This window comes from Petromyzon marinus, chromosome 13 (genome assembly GCF_048934315.1).
Source record: "Petromyzon marinus isolate PM22_M1 ecotype Great Lakes invasive population chromosome 13, UKy_Petmar_22M1.pri1.0, whole genome shotgun sequence".
NCBI classification, from domain to species: Eukaryota; Metazoa; Chordata; class Hyperoartia; order Petromyzontiformes; family Petromyzontidae; genus Petromyzon; species Petromyzon marinus.
The window spans coordinates 8255111-8274494 of record NC_133679.1 but is presented as its reverse complement, the minus strand read 5'-3'; the positions used below and the strand labels follow the sequence as shown (position 1 = coordinate 8274494).

The 19384-nt window shown below is 43.9% G+C and overlaps 1 protein-coding gene across 1 annotated transcript; it reads left to right on the top strand.

The window, feature by feature from the left end:
- Window positions 1-3964: 3964 nt before the first annotated feature.
- LOC116941943 (BTB/POZ domain-containing protein 2) lies at window positions 3965-19312 on the top strand. Its single transcript, XM_032953352.2, has 8 exons — window positions 3965-4562; window positions 8154-8310; window positions 9658-9763; window positions 11984-12181; window positions 12942-13134; window positions 13843-13930; window positions 14517-14663; window positions 16167-19312. Exons 1-8 carry the CDS (start codon window positions 3997-3999, stop codon window positions 16326-16328), a joined length of 1617 nt encoding a protein of 538 aa, XP_032809243.1. The 5' UTR covers window positions 3965-3996; the 3' UTR covers window positions 16329-19312.
- The last annotated feature ends 72 nt before the right edge of the window (window positions 19313-19384 follow it).

Sequence of the window (19384 nt, the reverse complement as noted above, 5' to 3'; positions counted from 1 at the left end):
GGCTGTTTCTTTCGTATGGCAATTTCACATACAGGTGGTCAAGCCAGATAACTGCGTAAGGAGCAACGGAGTGTATCACTGTAATGTCTCCTTCGTATTTGTGGATCAGGCATGTTGTATGGTCTGTTCTGGATGAGCACAGTCACACAATGGAAAGTTTTAAATTTTCTATTTGTGCATCAGGTATCCGCATCTGCCAAGGTTTATGCGTATGCGGTTTAGGGGAGACCACTCCTTCTAATGTGTAGCATGGTGTTTAAAGGGGATGGTATCATGTCAGCATTGAACCATTGAAATGTATGAAATACTGTATGTCAAATTTACAGCTCTCAGTTTGAAAATTCAAAGACCTTGCACTGTATTGGTGTTTATTTTGTTGATAAATTATCATTTCAAGCCCTTTGTCAATCCACTGTTATTGGTTGGGGTTTGACCATACTTCACCATATTAGTGCATGCTGGCAAAGTTGGGAACTCTGGAAATATTCAGATATCACTCCCCACAAGTCACTGGATTCATTGCTAATATTCTCGCTGATTAATTGCGTGGGTGTTTTTTTATCCACACTTGAATATATTTGTTTCAACCCACATTTCCCTTGCACGAAAATAGTTTTCCACAATGAGATATCATCTGCTTATGAAGTTAATCCATGTAAATAAGTGGTTTAAGTTTTAAAGTTAATTGAGTGAATAAGTCATCATTATAAAAATAAATTAAGGTGTTTGTTTAAGTAACACAATAAAACAGCGTATCTATCCATAAATGTATTGATTATTTTATATTTTTGTTTAAGGCCAACCATAATTTGGGTTAGCGATTAAAATTGGCCCTCACTACATAACATCTTATATTCTAAGATCAGATAAGTTTAAAACGCTTGTCATTTTAGTCAAAGTTAATAGTTTCATTAAACACATAATTTACTGAGAAGTGCATACATATGGAGAGGATTGATAACTACTCAAACGTTACCCATGTAGTATTCCTTATACCTACTATAATCACCCAATAATGTCTGTCCTTAACGCTCGTGACGTCACTCCACATCGACCAGCCCCCCTCATTAATATTCATGAGCAGGTGACGTCCTCCAAATGGACACCCCCCCACCCTTCATTAATAATCATGAGCAGGTGACGTCACTCCACATCGAACAGTCCCCCTCATTAATAATCATGAACAGGTGACGTCCTCCAAATGGACACTCCCCCCCCACCATTAATAATAATTAGCGGCTGACGTCACTCCACATGGAGGGGGCGAGGCGCCTCCTCCCACCTCCTCGGCGTCACTTATGGAGTTAGACTGATGGCCTTAATCTTAGTTGTCTTGTGGTTGTTGTTGTTATTTGACTTGCATCCCACTGGCATTTTTGCACACAGCGTTGGTGTACGGTGCTATTTCAGGAATATTTTTTATATTTTTTCCTGTATTTTCTGTTTGCACAGTCACATAATCACTTTAAGATGTTTTCTTGTTCATGTTTTTTGTTTGTTGCGGTTGCACCCGATTCAAGAGCCGAATGGCTCACAGGGCTATACCAAATAAATGAACTATGAACTTACAACCCTCACTACAAAGGCAGAACCCTTACATCACGTGATCTCCGTAACGCTGTTGTTGAGACATCAAAGTAAAAAGGACGTCATGATGAACGAGGGATTATAACCTTTAAATGAAATAGGTCTGTGTCACCGCGCCCTTACAAATTGCACACGAATGGATGCAATGAATATCACGTCGCGGTCTGATTTTCGCTTGCAAGTTTCAGATTTACTGCAATACACCTGTCCTTGGACGGGCAAAAGGCTAGTTTATAAATGAAAGTTTCTATGGTACAGCTATGAAGGCTTCACAGACTACTCTTAGCTGCCCATTGAAATGACTATGGCTAAGCAGCTTGGAGTTACTTTATGTTAGCCTTTGCTTATACCGTATATATTCAACTATGGCATTTTTAATGCGGAAGCATTCATGGCTAAACAGACCGATCTGACTGACAGATCCTTCCGCAGTGACCGCAGGGGTAAGAAAACAAGTGTTATTTGTCCCTAGAAGCGTCATGTCTTTATATGTACAGCTAAAATTTTGATGGGCTAATAAGAGTAAATTACTTGATAACCCACTCAGCTCAAACTGTTATTACATCATTCGCTGCTTTGGCCACATAAAAAAAATTGAGCCACTAAATGTATGCCACCCGAGGTGGTCCCAACAAGGGAAATATCCACTCTGGGCTCATGGACTACGGGAAGAGAATGAGAAGGGAAGGACTCAGGGAGGAGGGAGAGACAGGGAGAAGGAGGGAGCAGAGAAAGAGAAGGGAGGATGGGTTCTAAGAGGGAGTGAGGAGTATAGGAAAAGACAGAGTGATAATACATACCGTATTCTTGGTTCTTTCGGTAAAGTCACGTTGAAGGGAAACAATAAAATAATAATATATAAAACAATCAAATATATTTTATTATTTTATTGTTTCCCTTCAACGTGACTGTACCGAAAAAACCAAGAATATGAATCACTGCAGTCACGAAAGCTTTAAATCAAAATTTTATACATACCGTGTCAACCCATATGGTTTACCCGTATTCTTGTACAGGGAAATTGAGTTTTCAGGTCCATATGGCGTACAGCCGTTTCAATACCGGGTAAAAAAAAATTGTCTATTTGTTTGTGTTTCTCCCAAGTGACGGGACTTTACGGGATGAACGTTGATACTTATAAGGACACGGGGTGACCAATAAGGTCTGAATTGGTATGTAATAAGGTAGGCACTGAGGAGGGGTCGACAGGTGTGGAGAATATGTCAGGAGTTCGCAACCCAAATTACAGCCATTTTCTCCAAATTCGGTTAAGAAAAACCGTCAATATTTCAAGAGCCGCCATGCATGTTCGTAGAAGATGGTCCTTAAAGAGCCGCAGGTTACCTACCCCTGGGCTAAAGGGGAGAGTGGAGGGAGCAGACAAAGGAGGGTAGGGGGAGGGTGTGGAGGTCTGAAGGATGATCCGAAGCGATGCAGAGGGAGAACACTTAGGGGGGCCGGAGTGAGGGAGAATGAGCAATGAGGGATAGAGGAGGAGGAACAATGAGGGATAGAGGATGAGCAATGAGGGATAGAGGAGGAGGAGATATAGAGGAGGAGGAGCATGAGGGATAGAGGAGGAGGAGCAATGAGGGATAGAGGAGGAGGAGCAATGAGGGATAGAGGAGGAATGAGGGATAGAGGAGGATGAGGGATAGAGGAGGGATAGAGGAGGAGGAGCAATGAGGGATAGAGGAGGAGGAACAATGAGGGATAGAGGAGGATGAGGGATAGAGGAGGGATAGAGGATGAGGAGCAATGAGGGATATAGGAGGAGGAGCAATGAGGGATAGAGGAGGAGCAATGAGGGATAGAGGAGGAGCAATGAGGGATAGAGGAGCAGGAGGGATAGAGGAGGAGGAGCAATGAGGGATAGAGGAGGAGGAGCAATGAGGGATAGAGGAGGAGCAGGAGGGATAGAGGAGGAGGAGCAATGAGGGATAGGGGATGAGCAATGAGGGATAGAGGAGGAGGAGGGATAGAGGAGGAACAGGAGGGATAGAGGAGGAGGAACAGGAGGGATAGAGGAGGAGCAATGAGGGATAGTGGAGGAGGCGGGATAGAGGAGGAGGAGGAGCAATGAGGGATAGTGGAGGAGGAGGGATAGAGGAGGAGGAGCAATGAGTGATAGAGGAGGAGGGATAGAGGAGGAGGAGCAATGAGGGATAGAGGAGGAGCAATGAGGGATAGTGGAGGAGGAGGAGATATAGAGGAGGAGGAGCAAGAGGGATGGAGCATGAGGGATAGAGGAGGAGGAGCAATGAGGGATAGAGGAGGAGGAGCATGATGGAGAGAGAAGGAGGGGCAGGAAGGCAGTGAGGAGTAGGAGGAGCAGGAGGGATAGAGGAGGAGACAAAGGCAGGAGGAGGGGGCAGGGAGCAGGAGGTGGAGCGAGGACAGAGGGAGGACATGGCGGCGGGCGGCCCGGCCGTCGGAGCAGCAGCAGCAGCGCCGGGCGCTGCGGGGGTAGCGGCCGCGCTGGCGGCCGTGGCTGCCGCTCCGGGCGGCGGCGGCGTAGGAGGAGGCGGCGGCGGCGGTGCTGGTGCTGCTGTTGTTGCTGCTGGTGGTGGTGGTGGAGCAGCAGCAGCTGCAGGGGCAGGAGGAGGTATCGGAGTTCTTGGAGGAGCAGCAGCAGCAGGAGGAGGAGGAGCAGCAGCCGCAGTCGCTGCAGCCGCAGCCGCCGCCGCTGCAGCAGCCGCGGCCTCCGGCATTTACAGGGAGCCCGTGTATAATTGGCAGGCCACGAAGACGACGGTGAAGGAGCGCTTCGCCTTCATGTTCAACAACGAGGTGCTGAGCGACGTGCACTTCCTCGTGGGCAAGGGGCTTGGCTCGCAGCGCATCCCCGCGCACAAGTTCGTGCTCTCCGTGGGTAGCGCCGTCTTCGACGCGATGTTCAACGGCGGCATGGCCACCACCTCGTCGGAGATCGAGCTGCCCGACGTGGAGCCTGCCGCTTTCCTCTCGCTGCTCAAGTGAGCTCGTGGTTGTCTCTCCTCGCATTCGGGGCGGGGGGGGATTTCTCTTCTCCTGTCGCCATCGCTTTTGTCTCTGCGGCCTAGCCGTGTGCGGAGCCAACGCCTTTTCCTAACCGCCTTGCGGGCTTCGGCGCCTCGGACCGCGGCCGCTTTGGTGGCTGCCGAGGTGGTGCCACCCCCCACACCACACCCCCCGTGCGTCGCAGCGTGAAAGTTGTAAACGAAACGCGCATTCTGGTTTAGTTGGGCGCTCCAACACCTTGGGTTGGTCGAGTTCTACCGTCGTCACGCCTTCCATGCTAAACGCGGGCGACTGATTGAGGCCGAGCACGGGTGGAAGCCTTCGCGCTTTCCTGGTTGGCTCGGCCGGGGCGCGACGCACTCGGCCCGGCCGGCGCCCCCCCCACCCCACCCTTACCCAGACCGCGTTGAGAGAGAGAGAGATGTATTTTCAGCCTTAATTTTTTTCCAGTTTTATTTTCATTCTCGGTTCTTTTTGTTTAAACCTCCCTTTGCTTTGAGATGACCGACTGTTTAATCGTGTAAATGGCTTTTGCGGAGTGTAGGGACAGTGCAAACAATGGCAATGCGATGGGGAGGATCTTAAAGTGATTCATTGCAGGTGCGCGCATCACCTTTCATCATCAATCCCAGCGCAAGTTGACTTTAGCATAACAACAAAAAATCTGGCTCACATTACAGTTTTACTTTTCTTTTTCGCATGCTTCTTCTTGAAAGGGTTGTACCATTTAACAGCGTTGCGAGCACCGAGTAGGTGCTAAATAGTAATTGATGCCTTTTGTTCTCAGAATTTACTGCACTCTTTTTAGCACCGCACGCACACATGTGCATGGAGCAATGGAGAAATGTAATTTCGCGAGCGTGTTAGCAGCATGCTAGTGGCAGATAACAGCACAACGGTCCTTTTCACGATCGGTTTTTATTTTGCAGAAGAGAAAAAAATTGGAAGTTGACAGGTTGTGCATCCACCGTGCACAGCATTAGTTGTTTGTGAGCAGTTCTCATTTATTTTCTGATTGTGTTTTCTTTAAGGGATATCAATGGTTCCATCCGTTGTCTGCCGCGTCAGAAGCGAAATACACCCAGAAACCTATCGTTGAGAAGAGGGTATCTCTAGACAATCGGGTGCAGGGTGTCGAATAAAGGTGTTCTGGGGGCGTCTGCCAGTTTTCGCCACTAAGGGGTGGATTTGGCCACACAAGCTGCTGCTTGACATCCAATTTATTTCGTGCCCCGAGGCAAACAAACCCCCATTCATAACGGTTATTGTCACACTTCACTTATTTTTGTTACTTAAAAATACATCACGGGGTTCGATACACCCGGAGTCATATGACTCTATTTTTTATATGAATTAAGTAATCTCAAGTGGGACTATGCTGCCCTCTCTCAAATAATATGATTTATTATCAGTTGATTATTCGTAGCAGCCGGTGTAAACCGTTTCTCTGTTTTGTGGTGGATAGCTGATATATTGATCCAATCCAACCTCAGCATGCTTCCTAAATGTGGTGTGCATGTTGCTCTTTTTTCCCTCGGTATGTAGCATTCCAAATGTAGCACACTTAGTGTGGTCTTTAGTTGTTTGCAAATGCATTAAAGAAGACCAGATGAAGGGCTTATGTAGTATTGCATGTTGGCAGACTTGGTTAGGATACAGTCTCATCTGCAGTATGTTCCTTTAGAAAATATTCGGTATAACGATGTATTGTTTGCCCATTATTTCAGAGAAGGTCCCCTAAAATATGTTTGCATTAGCACGGTTGGCTACGTACGGTGCGAAAGAAGTTCGACGTACATACAATTGAGTAACTGTAGTTACACAAATGTTGCAGTTACATTTTATACATATTTGGGGTTTTGCTTTTCACTATCACGGCACTTTAGGTAACGGTGTTGAAACGGGGTCTTTAATGTCACCATACAGCTGATGACGTGCTTCAGTAATGCCAGAAATATTTTATCAGGCGCTTGCAGGAATAAAACCGCCGACAATAAACTGACCCACCGGTGAGCACGCTGACCCCTGCCTGGCCTTTTAAGCTGGTCCACCAAACACATTGCATGTAACATCATGACAGATGTATTGGAATGTAATTTAAGTGGCCGTTGAATCCAAAATATCACATTTAATTAGGAAAGAAATTACACATAATTTAATATAATTCATATTTACCCTCACAAATTAAATAAAGTAGCACATATCAAAATGATTCAATTAAGTTGAATTTTGTCAAATAAGAGACAAATCAAGTTTCATTGTTTCCCTTGATTGGACACCTCGGGGAGAGGAAAAAAAGACAATTTGTTTGATATTTTTTATTATGGTAATACCAAAAGTAAATAATTTAATTAATAATTCCATATATATTGTAGGACGCTTCGCAGTAAGGAAAATCATCCAGGGCTGCTGCAGGGCAGACTGCGGAGCAGTCGCAGAAAGGCTCTGTGGAGAGAGAACAGAAGAGATGAAAGCTTCCAGCGTAAATGGCCGTGGTGTGTGTCGTGTTTGTTGGATGTCTGTCAAGTGCCAGCATGCAGTGCTGCACAGTACCACAAATTAAGGATATTTTTTAGTTGAAAAATATCCTTTTCATTCTTGGTGAATAAACAAAGTCCTTTTCATTGCAACACTTGTCAACATCACTTGTTAGCAGTATTTAATACAATGATTGCTTATTTATAAGCTCCATATCAAGAACAAGTAAAATTTTCCAGTAAGTTGGCTTAGATTTTTGGCAACCTTCAATACGGTTTCATCTTCTAGTTAATGATTTTATTCATTACGTTTTAATTTAGTATGTTAACATTTATATGACACTATATATGGTAGGTTTACATCTGTTGTAATTTAAAATAATGTTTCAGCCTTATGGACTGTTACACCAATACACAGTGCATATGTCACTTTACGACCATGTAGTTGGGCTGCTCCATCTATCATGTGAATACAATGAAATTCTGATATTACAATAGCAGGGCAGTAGTCTTTTACAACAGCGCCTTAGCCCATAGCCATGATGTGGTAAATTGTGTGTCTGGGTCTTATTTACCGAAATGATGAAATGGCCACACCATATGGTGTGGCCATTTCATCATTGGATGTCTGAAATTGGCACATTTGAAAATGTAACCAGGTGTTTGGTTGCGGAATAAAATGTATCCCTTACTAAAGAGATAGTGCTTGCGGGAGGTGAGAAGCTAGCCTCCATTTTCAGTATTGAAACCTGCCCATAGGCATGGCAAGAACGGGGTACTTAATTTCGCTCCGCGTGCACATTGCATATTTGAGAATGTGGCTGAAAACACTTGGGCTCTGTTACGTGTGTGGCACATCATGCAACTCCCTGGGCTTGGCCACACCCTTATTTAGTGCCGTTGCAGTTATTTTGAATGGGGGATGGTGGCTTAAAGTGTTCGGTGTGCTTGGCTACCATTGCTCTTTGTTGCCAGGTCGACCTTGTAAAAGCAAGAGACTGGTTCTTCACTTGCCAAGAAAAAAGTGAAGATTTGGCCATGCTCTTGGGGAATCACCCGCTGTCGTTTTGTTTTGTGTTGCTCCGGAAGGTTCCTATACTCGGACGAGGTGCAGATCGGGCCCGAAACTGTCATGACAACTCTGTACACGGCCAAGAAGTATGCGGTTCCTGCGTTAGAGGCACACTGCGTGGAATTCCTCAAGAAGAACCTCCGCGCAGACAACGCGTTCATGCTTCTCACGCAGGTGCCCCGTGTTTTCCCATCGCTGAGAGCAACACAAATTGCTCCCTTTCCACAATTTTATCCCAGTTGTGCTATTGGTGTCATGCATGAGATGAATAATGTAATCAAGTCTCACGTAGAACAGTATGCGATTCCCCCCACTATTAGAAAATGGCAATTTAAAATGCCTTAAATTGACTTGTCCACATCAGGGGGCAGCACTTTTCCATCCACTTTGCCGTTTGAGTGTCATGTTTGCCACTTGACAGTCAAACCTATATCTTCTTTTTCAGAGCTGGAATTTAGCCGAATTAAGGGCAGAACCATGTTTAATTTGTTGTGTTCGTGCCGTTATTGTTGACCCAGCTGAAGCCATCATCTCACGAAACTTGAGCACCTTTTTTAATCACAGGTGGCTGCAATATTTCAACCTTGAATCTCAGCAGTGCCAGCTCAGTGCCATGACCTCTGAGCCATCCGACCACCTTGGATAAATCGCACTAGAATGTGGGGTTGATGTCTTCATAATCACCTACGCACATCTTTAGCGTTTACATATCCAGCTACTGCCTGCTCAATTTTTTTATCACTTGTTGGATTGAGTTGTTTTTTGTTATGATCCTTATTCCTGGAAAAGTATTTAAACACGGTAGGACCAACACCTCGGCCGTGGCAGATCACTGTTATAATTCAGTAGGCTCACATGACATTGACTTCTCCAAGACGGAGGTTCTTTGCAAGCCATCTGGCTACCATGAGAGATTCGTTCATGAGGCTATCCACATATACAAACACAGAGACAATTTCAACCGAGAAGATGGATTCTGGCTTAGCAATCATTGGAAGGATTTGATAAACCATTTCGGGTCTTAATTGATTGTTCATGCTTACGGTGGCTTTCAGACAGCATACATTAATTTATCGTCTCCCCCCTCCTCTTTTCCGAACATAGATAGACTCGTCCATCTGAAACAAGCTGTCAAATCGCTCTCCTTGGTGCTAACGTTAAAAATAACCGCCACTTTTTTCAAATTTTCTTTCTGTGGTTTTCACACCTGATGATGCAGTCGAAACGTCGTGAGAATTTTGTCTTATATTTTTATTATTTTATTGTTTCCCTTCTACGTGACTTTACTGAAAGAACCAAGAATATGTTTAATTGCAGTTGAGTTAGACTGATAGAGTGAGTTCTGTTTGTGCTGTTACTGAAGCACTTATTAAGCTTGCAGAGGGCAAGTGATGCTTGATCCCCAGCGTTAACCATCGATTGATCTCAGAGTTTTCTGAAACAACAACCCTGCTTGCTGGACCTGTGCGAAATGAGTGGGAATTCCCACTTGTAATGTTCCTTGCGTGTGCATCATGGCAGGCCCGGCTGTTTGATGAGCCTCAGCTGGCCAGTCTCTGTCTGGAAAATATCGACAAAAACACGACGGATGCTATAAATGCTGAAGGATTTACAGATATTGATCAGGGTAAGTATTATGGAAAGGTACACTTGTGCTCAATCTAAACATGAGCGTGCTTTTCAACATACTTCATCATCATCCTGGGGTAGCAAGGTGGCACAGTGATACCACTTGTGCCTTGCTGCAAGAAGGGTCTGGGGTTCAATTCCCAATCTAGGAACCTTTCTGTGCGGAGTTTGTTATCCCTCTTGCTGTTTTCCATGAGTTTTCTCCAGTATCCTCCCATAGCTAAACAAAATCCGATACAATGTAAATGGTATTAGCCAAACATTCCATTGCAGAAACACTATTTGCAATTTACTGCATTTGGATTACACACAGCCGCTCCCTACTGCAAAAACATGGCAGGATCCTCCTTAAAAAAACCTTTAGACCCAGGCTTGCCTGGGTAAACAAGTGTAATAAAAAAATAAATCATTCGCAAAGTGTTCATCCGCTGCTGCATGAAGGCCTCCCTCTCCTTACCTATTTTAAGTTCAGCTTTGCAGCCTTTTATGTGCAATTTATTTTTACTGTTTGTTAAAATTACTACTCAAATCTGTGAGGTGCTCAAACCTCTTCCATTTGTTTGCACCTTTATTCTTTCAATCAGGATTACTAAATATAGTCTAATGGTGTAAATAACCTTAGTGACAGCGTATCTTATTTTACTGCTCATTTTTGTACAATCTCAAAGTAGCAATTCCATCCTTGCAATGGTTTTGATGATACCCATTTGATCGTTTTTGTCCACCAAATTAGGTAAAAAAAAAATGCTTGAACGGTTTAATGAACAAGGTCGAGTCAAGAACAGATGCATCATTGTCATAAATTGATGTTCGCATTTCTGCTTATATATGCAAATAGGAAAAATGTTAGACACTAAATCGCACAGTATATAAATGTCAGGCATAACTTAAATGCAAATCTGAGCCATATTGAATTTTTTAATGCAGTTTTTTTTGTCATGCATTCATCTTGAATTTTGCAAAAACAGTTTTTAGCCCAAGGGATCCGAATTAAAGTAGTGCAGGTGCATTAAAACCTGCAGGAGAGCAAAGTGCTGAAAGAAACATTCTGCACAGAATTGACAGTGCCAAATGTATTCGTCATGAAAGAGCAGTGCAGTTATATTTACGTTATCGTTAGCCTATTTTTGACGATTGATCATAATGAAATCTTGCCACATTGGACTTTGTGATGTGTAGTAAGTGACCGTGCTGCTCTCTGCATGTTTTGTTCTGGCATGATTAATGGGGTGAAATATTACAGCTGCTATCAGAGTATTAGCTTCATTTAACCATGATTATTGTTTGATATTTACGAATATATGTATTTAAAAATGTAAGTGTGCTTCATTTAAAAAAATCTAAATTGACATTAAAACAAAAAATGTCGCTGAATACAATTATCAACACTCAAACTGGGTCAGTAATGCATTGAACACTTTGCAACACTTTTCTACAAACATATTAAGCAATGGTGTAGAGATTTTATTAGGACCTTCAATTATTTCAAATGTTATCTTATTTTAATGTGTTTATATTAAATGTGTGTTGTTAACCATAGCTGCCCATTATCCCTTTCAAATTAAAACTACCAGTTGCACAAATTGGTTTATAGTAAGAATAAATCACATTTACTCTAAATATTTACAACTCCGAGGCACCTTACAGTAATGGACAGCATTTAGACATCTTCCAAATTGCACTAAACTGTTCATAATACAAGTTAACCCAGATTAAACCAGTAACCCTTAATCACAACCCTTGATATTTTGCCTAGATAGTGAATCATTATAAACCATATTCCGAATCAGCATTCCTGATGGAAAATACTACATTTTCAGGACAGAATTAAAACGAGGCATGGATTTTTCTGACTGGACATCCAATGAAAGATAGTTCCATAATCTTAGAGAAGATTTCACAGCATGTACCAAACAAGTGAAGCGTGTGAATATATGATTTGTAAAGCTAATTCGAAGTTAAAACCAACAAAACTATTAACTTAAGCATATGACTGGCCGTAATATTTATCGTGATGGTGTAGCTTTAATTACCAAATTACCCTTGGGATGTATCACAGTGCTAGTGTATTGCATTTCAGCCATTTCAACGCCATATATATTTTGGGGCCCCTCGCATTCCGAGGCCCAGGCTGCAGCCACTAAGGCCCCGTGCGTTAACCCGACCCTGGACGTGCGTGAATCACACTGGAAGGACATCACCTTGCCGCCCCGTGCAGATACACTGGTGGCCGTGCTGGAGAGGGACACGCTGGGACTGCGGGAGAGCCGGCTCTTCAGCGCTGTTGTGCGCTGGTCGGAGGCGGAGTGCCAGCGGCAGCAGCTGCCTTCCACGCCCGAGAACAAACGGCAGGCACTGGGAAAAGCCCTCAACCTTATCCGTTTCCCCATCATGACAATTGAGGAGTTCGCTGCTGGTATAACCACTTTCATTGTCTCTTTGCTCGCTGTCAGCTATTTGTGGTTCGTGGGAGGGAAATTGATATGACCCATACTCTTTGGTTCTTTCGGTAAAGTCACGTAGGTAGAAATAAAACAATAAATCGCGACGTTTCGATAGCAAACACAAGCCATCGTCTTGAGGTGAAATCGCGATAGCCGCGATGTCTGCTGCTCTCTGCAGACAGCAGACATCGTGCTGCTCGCGATTTTCGCCTGAAGACGATGGCTTGTGTTGCTATTGAAACGTCGTGATCTATTTGGTTTTATTTCTACCTACGTGACTTTACCGAAAGAACCAAAGAGTATGGATTCCTGCAGTCACGAAAGCTTCAAATCAAGATTGATATTATCCAGTCTGGGTTTTCCTTAATTCCAAAAACCATAACATTTCCCGACTAAAATGTGTTTTGGGGAACATAGCATAAAGAGGCTGTCATCCGGCTCACAAAGATGCCTTGCATGGGAAATCTTCACACCTGGGAAATCTTCGTGATATGTACAGAATGGAGTTTGGAGGGCAGGTTTCTGAGACAGGCATCTGGGAGTGGCATCCAGAGGTAAGCGACGAAAAGGAAGACCTAATTCCATATTGAAGCATACTCTTTAACAGCAGACCTTGAAGGTCCGTTTCGAATGAACAGCAACTGTGCCATCTTGCGGAAAAAAGGGAATGATTGCCACATGTTGCGATCTCAAAGACCTTGGCCTTGTTTAACTGTCGACCTTGACACACAGGCCCGGCACAGTCGGGGATCCTCACCGATCGTGAAGTGGTCAGCCTTTTCCTGCACTTCACGGTGAACCCCAAACCACGCGTTGATTATATCGACCGGCCGCGCTGCTGCCTGCGTGGGAAGGAGTGCTCCATCAATCGCTTCCAGCAGGTGGAGAGCCGCTGGGGCTATAGTGGCACCAGCGACCGTATAAGGTGACTGCTAACTGGGTGTGCAAATGATATCCAAATGTTAACAATTCTCATGTGGTGGACACTGGTACAATGAGAAAAAAAAAACAATACAGATGAGATTGTACAAATGAAAATTTTTTTTTAATCATCGTGGTGATTCATCAAATCGTTGTGGGGATGAATCATTAGCTTACTCTGTATATAAATAATACATGTACGATACATGCATCAAACCATGTTTGTAATAATCGTAATTTACAGCTTTTTACTAATAGGGTTTTTTCCCCTTTTTTCTGGCAACAAAACTGACACCTTTTGCAAGGAATCATGTTAACATTAACCACAATACCTGCAGTCAAATGCAAACAATAAACAACTCTCATCATTTATGCATTGTCCTTGAAACTGATTGGTCCACACCAGAGACAGCTTTTCTTAGTCTCATATGGTGTTCGACCAGATGATGCCAAAAGGTGCACTTGAGTCGAAATGTGAGCCCGGATTCTGTCAATTTCAGCTGTAATGGCTTGCAAATTATTGAAACCCAGCAGATTTATCCCCTCTAGTAATAATGAAGTATTTAAAACTTCTAAAATTTCCCACTGTACCGCTGCACAATTGCAAATTTCCTTAATTAGCTTTTGCCTTTCACCAACTTACACACAGCAAATGATGAATGATATGTCAAAAAGGGGCTCCTAGAGACCAAGTGTGCCCTTTCTTTCACAGGTTTACCATGAACAGGCGAGTGTTTGTCGTTGGATTTGGCCTCTATGGCTCCATCCACGGCCCCACAGACTACCAAGTCAACATCCAGGTGGGTGCCTTTGAGCCACTTTAAAATCGACAGACACCCATGTCAATTTAAACGCAAAAGCTCAGGCAGTTGTGGCTGAGGTATCGCAGAATTTAAAAACGGCCCCTGATCTGATATATCTCTACAGCAGGTAAATAAAAAAAGTATTGGAAGATGTAGTTTTTTTAACATTTTAAGTAAAATTTGCTCAACAAATGTAGATTGATGTGTTGTGATTTCCAAGGACTTTTTTTCTGAGAGCTCGCAGAGGTGGTGATGAGTCGTATAGTATGGTTGTCATGGGTCCTGGTGAAAGGAATTAATTGGGGCCCCATGTTATATCAGTCCCCTTTCCCCTTACGTGTCCGTTGGCGCACTTCACACGCGCACACATGTCCAACGATATCGGCCAAGTCGTCTTGGTGCGTCCAAACACCCACCTGACTACAGAACTTTATGGCCGCTCATCCCGAGTCCCAACAATCTGCAAATACCGACACTTCGTCATCTTGCACCTAGGCTTTGGCCAGTGGGGCCTGGTTTATTTGCACTGCCAACACCCTTGATAGCTATGCCATTGGTGATGCAATTCTGTGGACCTTCACAGATGCTGCACACGGAGAGCAACACCGTTCTGGGGCAGAACGACACAGGTTTCAGCTGCGATGGCTCCGCCAACACCTTTCGTGTCATGTTCAAGGAACCCATAGAGATCCTGCCCAACGTCAACTATACGGCCTGTGCCACCCTTAAGGTATGGCTGCTGTGATTCATCTGTATTCCGTGATGATTTATTATCGGCTGCTTTGATGGACAGTGTCAGCAGTCGGGGAGCTGCTTTTTTCTGTTGTTGCTTGCGTGCACGCTTCGTCTCTGGCATTATGCTTAACATGTTAGAATATCTTCTTTGGTTCTTTCGGTAAAGTCACGTAGAATGCGAAAAATCAATTGATAAATCAATTTATTGTTTTATTCTCATTCTACGTGACTTTTCCGAAAGAACCAAAGAAGATGAATCATTGCAGTCACGAAAGCTTTAAATCGAAATGTTAGAATATGTTAAGCAAACGTAAGCTTTTAAGTTTTACTACAGAGCAAACAGTTTAGTATTCTCGGTTGGCTACGTACAGTGTGATACACGTGTCGTGACGTATATTGTGTCACTACGGCATTTAGCGCTTGCTACTGAGAGCAGAGTGGAACTGTGCGTGTTAGAGCCTCTCTCTGGCACCAGAGTATGTATGGCATGTAAGGGGGCCCTAGGGGGCATGGTTCTGGTGACAGACAGAGAGAGGGCAGTTGAGGACGTGACAGTCTAGGTGAACCCGAGAGGGCACGTGACCAGGACAGGATGAGGGAGGCCAAAAGGTGGCGAAAGGGACACATGATGTATGGCCCAGAACCTTCGAGTCGGATCGAAGGGGGCGTGGCCGAGGGCGGAGCCAGGCCACGCTCGGGGGCATAAAAGGGAAGTACCGAGAGCCGATCCGGGCTGTCTTCTAAAATTAACCCGTGGTGCTACGTCTCTTCGCTCTTCGGCCGTCACGTTCGGCATCGTGGGGCAGTCGGTGTCACTGACCTGACCCGGTTATGTAGTTACCCCATTGTGGTCTAGTTATTAGTGGTAGTTACCACCTGTGTCGGTACCCTGTTGGGATTGTAGAATAAACGTGTTGCCTCCAAGTTGAAGTGTGTGCCTCCGTGGAACCCATTACACATGTACAATTTAACTAATAATTTACCACCATTAGAGGGTAAGTGAATTTTTTCCTAACCTTCGTCATTATAAAACAAGCCCTAATCCTCGTAGATCACTCATAGATTACCAATGAGAAAAATACCATAGTTCTAAGGATTTTTTTATGTACAGGTGAGGAAATTGTTACCGGATTATTAATTTGTTCATTTTCCTTTTGATAAAAAAAAAATCCTGTGAATGCATTCATGAGCAGCAGCATGTGATCTCTGTTGGCGCTGCACGTTGGTAATGAGACAGATGTGGATGGGCTTATCGCACTGTGCTTTAGCTTTTATCACAGCTCTGGGCACCACTGTGGGTGAGCGAAGCAGGGCTATTACTGTAGGCATGGCCCCTAATGAAGGTGAAATTAGTATGCCGCTTTGCTGCTATGAAAGGCAGAATGAGCCCCTCACCCTAACCATTTTAATCTGGTCTCGCTGCTAATATATGCACGGTCTGTTGCTTTGCATATGTATGCACTCTATTGAGGCTTGCATGGCATTGTGGATATTTCAGGGTCCGGACTCGCACTATGGCACCAAGGGACTCCGCAAGGTGATTCACGAGTCCCCCACTACGGGCTGCAAGACCTGCTTCACGTTCTGCTACGCGGCGGGCAACAACAATGGCACGTCGGTGGAGGACGGTCAGATCCCAGAGATCATCTTCTACACGTAAAGGCCAAACGGGGGGAAAAAAAATCCTACTGCTGGCTCGGTCGTCGTCTTTACGTTGTTTTTCAATATTTCTGACCAGAGCACGATTCGTTTATTTTCCATCGCCATCTTTGTCGTTAATGCCGGACGGGCCAATTGGTGCAAGAGCCCAAGGTTCTCGCTTCCGGTATCCCCCCCCACAACCTCTTCCAGAGAGGGATCTTTAGGCAGGAAGACCTACGGGGTAGCCATTACGGACGAACTCCAATGTTGCAGGCGTCAAGACAACCTGGCTTGAGCTTTAACGCATGTAGAAACGCTACCTGATTTTCCAAGCGGTAGTTTTGTGCGGAGGGTTTTTCATGAGTTTTGAGTGGGGAGTTGTGACATGCTACCGTTCCGTCCGTGAAATCCAACTGAGGACTTTGTGGCTTCCTGCATTATACCGGTCTTTTGTGCAGCGCTCGAATTTCTCACTCACGCCACTGCTGGTGGAAGGGCCTCCATTCAAGGGAGCTCTAGAGACCCTTTCTGGAGGGTATTTGGCCCACTGTTCCACGCCGATCAATGTAATAGGTCTCAATTAGTGCACCAACTACAGTTTTGTCACATTGCCACTCGCAAAACGCTGCCGCCGGTAGTTTGCTGCAAGTTCACTAGAATGCCTGTACCTGGTTAGTGCGAGCAGCACTGAGCGATCACATGCAGAAGTGCATTCCTGCCCCCCCACAGTCCAAAACTGTAATATTCACATAGCACTTGGTGTTCTAAGTTCTTGCACTTGACTTTTTAATGTGGCAGCAGCGCGCAGCTTGGAGCGCCTGCACAAATCGGGTGCGCAGAATCTGCACACTGGTCAGAACGCGCGTTGGGCTCGCAGCAGGGGATCACTCGGTGGCAAGTCGCCGCTACAACCACCCACACTGGTTTTAACGCTGGGAAAATGTCGAAAGAGCAGTAAATCTGGAATACCTCATGACGTACAATCATATACAGGGTTACGAAACTGAAGAGCTCTGCTGCCAAGGGTGCAACATTTCCTGTGTAATAGATTCATGGCGTGTTCTCTTAGCTCTGTTAGTGAGTTTAGTTTATTTTTGGATTCATCAGTAGTGACTGGTAGGGAGGAATGTAGCAGTGTTTGGCGAGGCGATGAATTGTCAATTAACATGAAAAGGAATCCTGAGGTGCGGGTCTTCTAAGAAGCGTGTAATGTAGCAGTTTGTTTTTATAATTGCAGTCGAAGGTTGTTAAAGCGCTGTCACATTTTACCCACAATTTGCTTGCAATTGAATTGCAGTAAATATGACTGGACTTGCAAAAATTAGTGCAAGCTTCTGCCAAAGTAGCCACACAATTCATTATTATTCCTAAATGTTTTATATGTACAATGAACTAATTAAAATGGGACTGCCTTCTTTAAGCAAAAAAGACAGCCATGCTGTTGATAAGTAAATATGTGCAGATGTTTAATGTGCAGATGTTTAATGTAAGGCCAGTATTAATTCTGATAATGGAGCTTAATTTCCATTCTTGCATTCGTTGTCTCTTAAATATATAACTGATTTCCGCTGGATTGAGTGATGACAAAACTGCATTGCAAAATCTGTAGAATTTTATTTAAAACTGCAAAAGTTTAATTATGAATCATGCTATTTTAACCGTAGTATTAACAGATGTTTGTGCAAGTTTGGGGTCTTTCTAAAACCTGAACAGTGTAATTGTGATCACACATCAATGGACAGTGCTTATCAGTTTGGTTGGTAAAAACATTACAAAAGAGAAAAAATTACACACGAGGTGTTGGCTGCGTTGCCCTTCGGCACATTATGGCAGTCGTGTTAATGACATTCAGTTTTGCATGTGGAAAAGTGCAGTGACAGCGGTCCATTAAAGGCTTGTTGAGCAGATGCTAATTGTGAAGTTTTCAACCAAATGTGAGTGATTTATAAAGTGAGGATTAACTAGCTGCAAACTCGCGATAAGTTCTCGTGCCCAACTATATTTGCGAATTAGTTTCTAATTACATTTATTAGCAGATTGAAAGACCCTGTACATATCATTTTGCTTTCTTCTGTGTTCGCAAGTAGAAATGTGATTGGAATGTTGGAGCACGTTTTTATGGCAAAAAAGCAGGGTAGGGTTAGGAAATTGGTGAAAGCAATAGTTTTAGGAGGACGCGATGATTTAACATTTTGCGCATAACCTGCCGCTTTCGTGTCGCACAGTTGCAGCCCTTTGTGGACTGTTTAAGCGTTTTCAGGCCTTTGTACTATTTTGTTTTTATGCTTGAACATCAGCCCAGCTTGTATGTACTGCAGCCGCACCTATTTAATGGCCACGGCCATCATTGTTAATGCACGACATGCAGTTGATTTACATTTCGTTATAGATTTTCATAAAATATGGAAGCCCCATTATCACGAATGGACTAAGATGACAAGTGAAAATTTACTCAGCTGTATGTCAACTTCGATGATAGGTTAAATGCATCTGATTTCAGCTATCACGTGATCATAATAAAAAATAATACATGAATGGTTGTCAAACAAAGCTTGAAATGATATATGTAAAATGTAAGAAAATTTGCGTGTCTGCACTTTACTGATAAAGGTGATGTATAATGCTTTGCTTGATTTGTTTTCTCCCCGAGTTGTACAGTAAAGGCAGAAACTGATAAAACAAGAAAAATTGAAAAAAGAAACATAAAAACCATTGCCAATGTGTCTGGTTATTTCCTCTGGGGTGACAAATGAAAGCTTTGCATGCAGTATACTGAAATCCACTTAGGCTCCCAAATGACAAGACGGACTCGCTGTATGCAAGTGCTGTGACTTCTGTGTTCGCACTTTAACCGCTCCGCTTGATTAGTTCCATCATAGAAATGGAAGACATCCTATCACTGTCTTTTCACCGTTGTTGCTGTTGTGTTGTTTTTATTTGTCGCTGCTTTGGGCTTTTTGGACAACCTGTATCCCAAATATAATAAAGAATGTAACAAGGAAATATCCATGCAGTTCTAAGCGCACGGACTCAACGTGTGCAGCATGTCACCAACGTAGCCTTTGAGGAAAGTCT

What these genes read in the sequence shown, in the direction of transcription:
- LOC116941943 (XM_032953352.2), top strand. Translation starts at nt 3,997, where the DNA reads ATGGCGGCGGGCGGCCCGGCCGTCGGAGCAGCAGCAGCAGCGCCGGGC. An exon ending in ATTTACAGATATTGATCAGG is followed by an intron (nt 9,764 to 11,983) that starts GTAAGTATTATG and finishes CGCCCCGTGCAG; the next exon opens with ATACACTGGTGGCCGTGCTG. An exon ending in GGCACCAGCGACCGTATAAG is followed by an intron (nt 13,135 to 13,842) that starts GTGACTGCTAAC and finishes TTTCTTTCACAG; the next exon opens with GTTTACCATGAACAGGCGAG.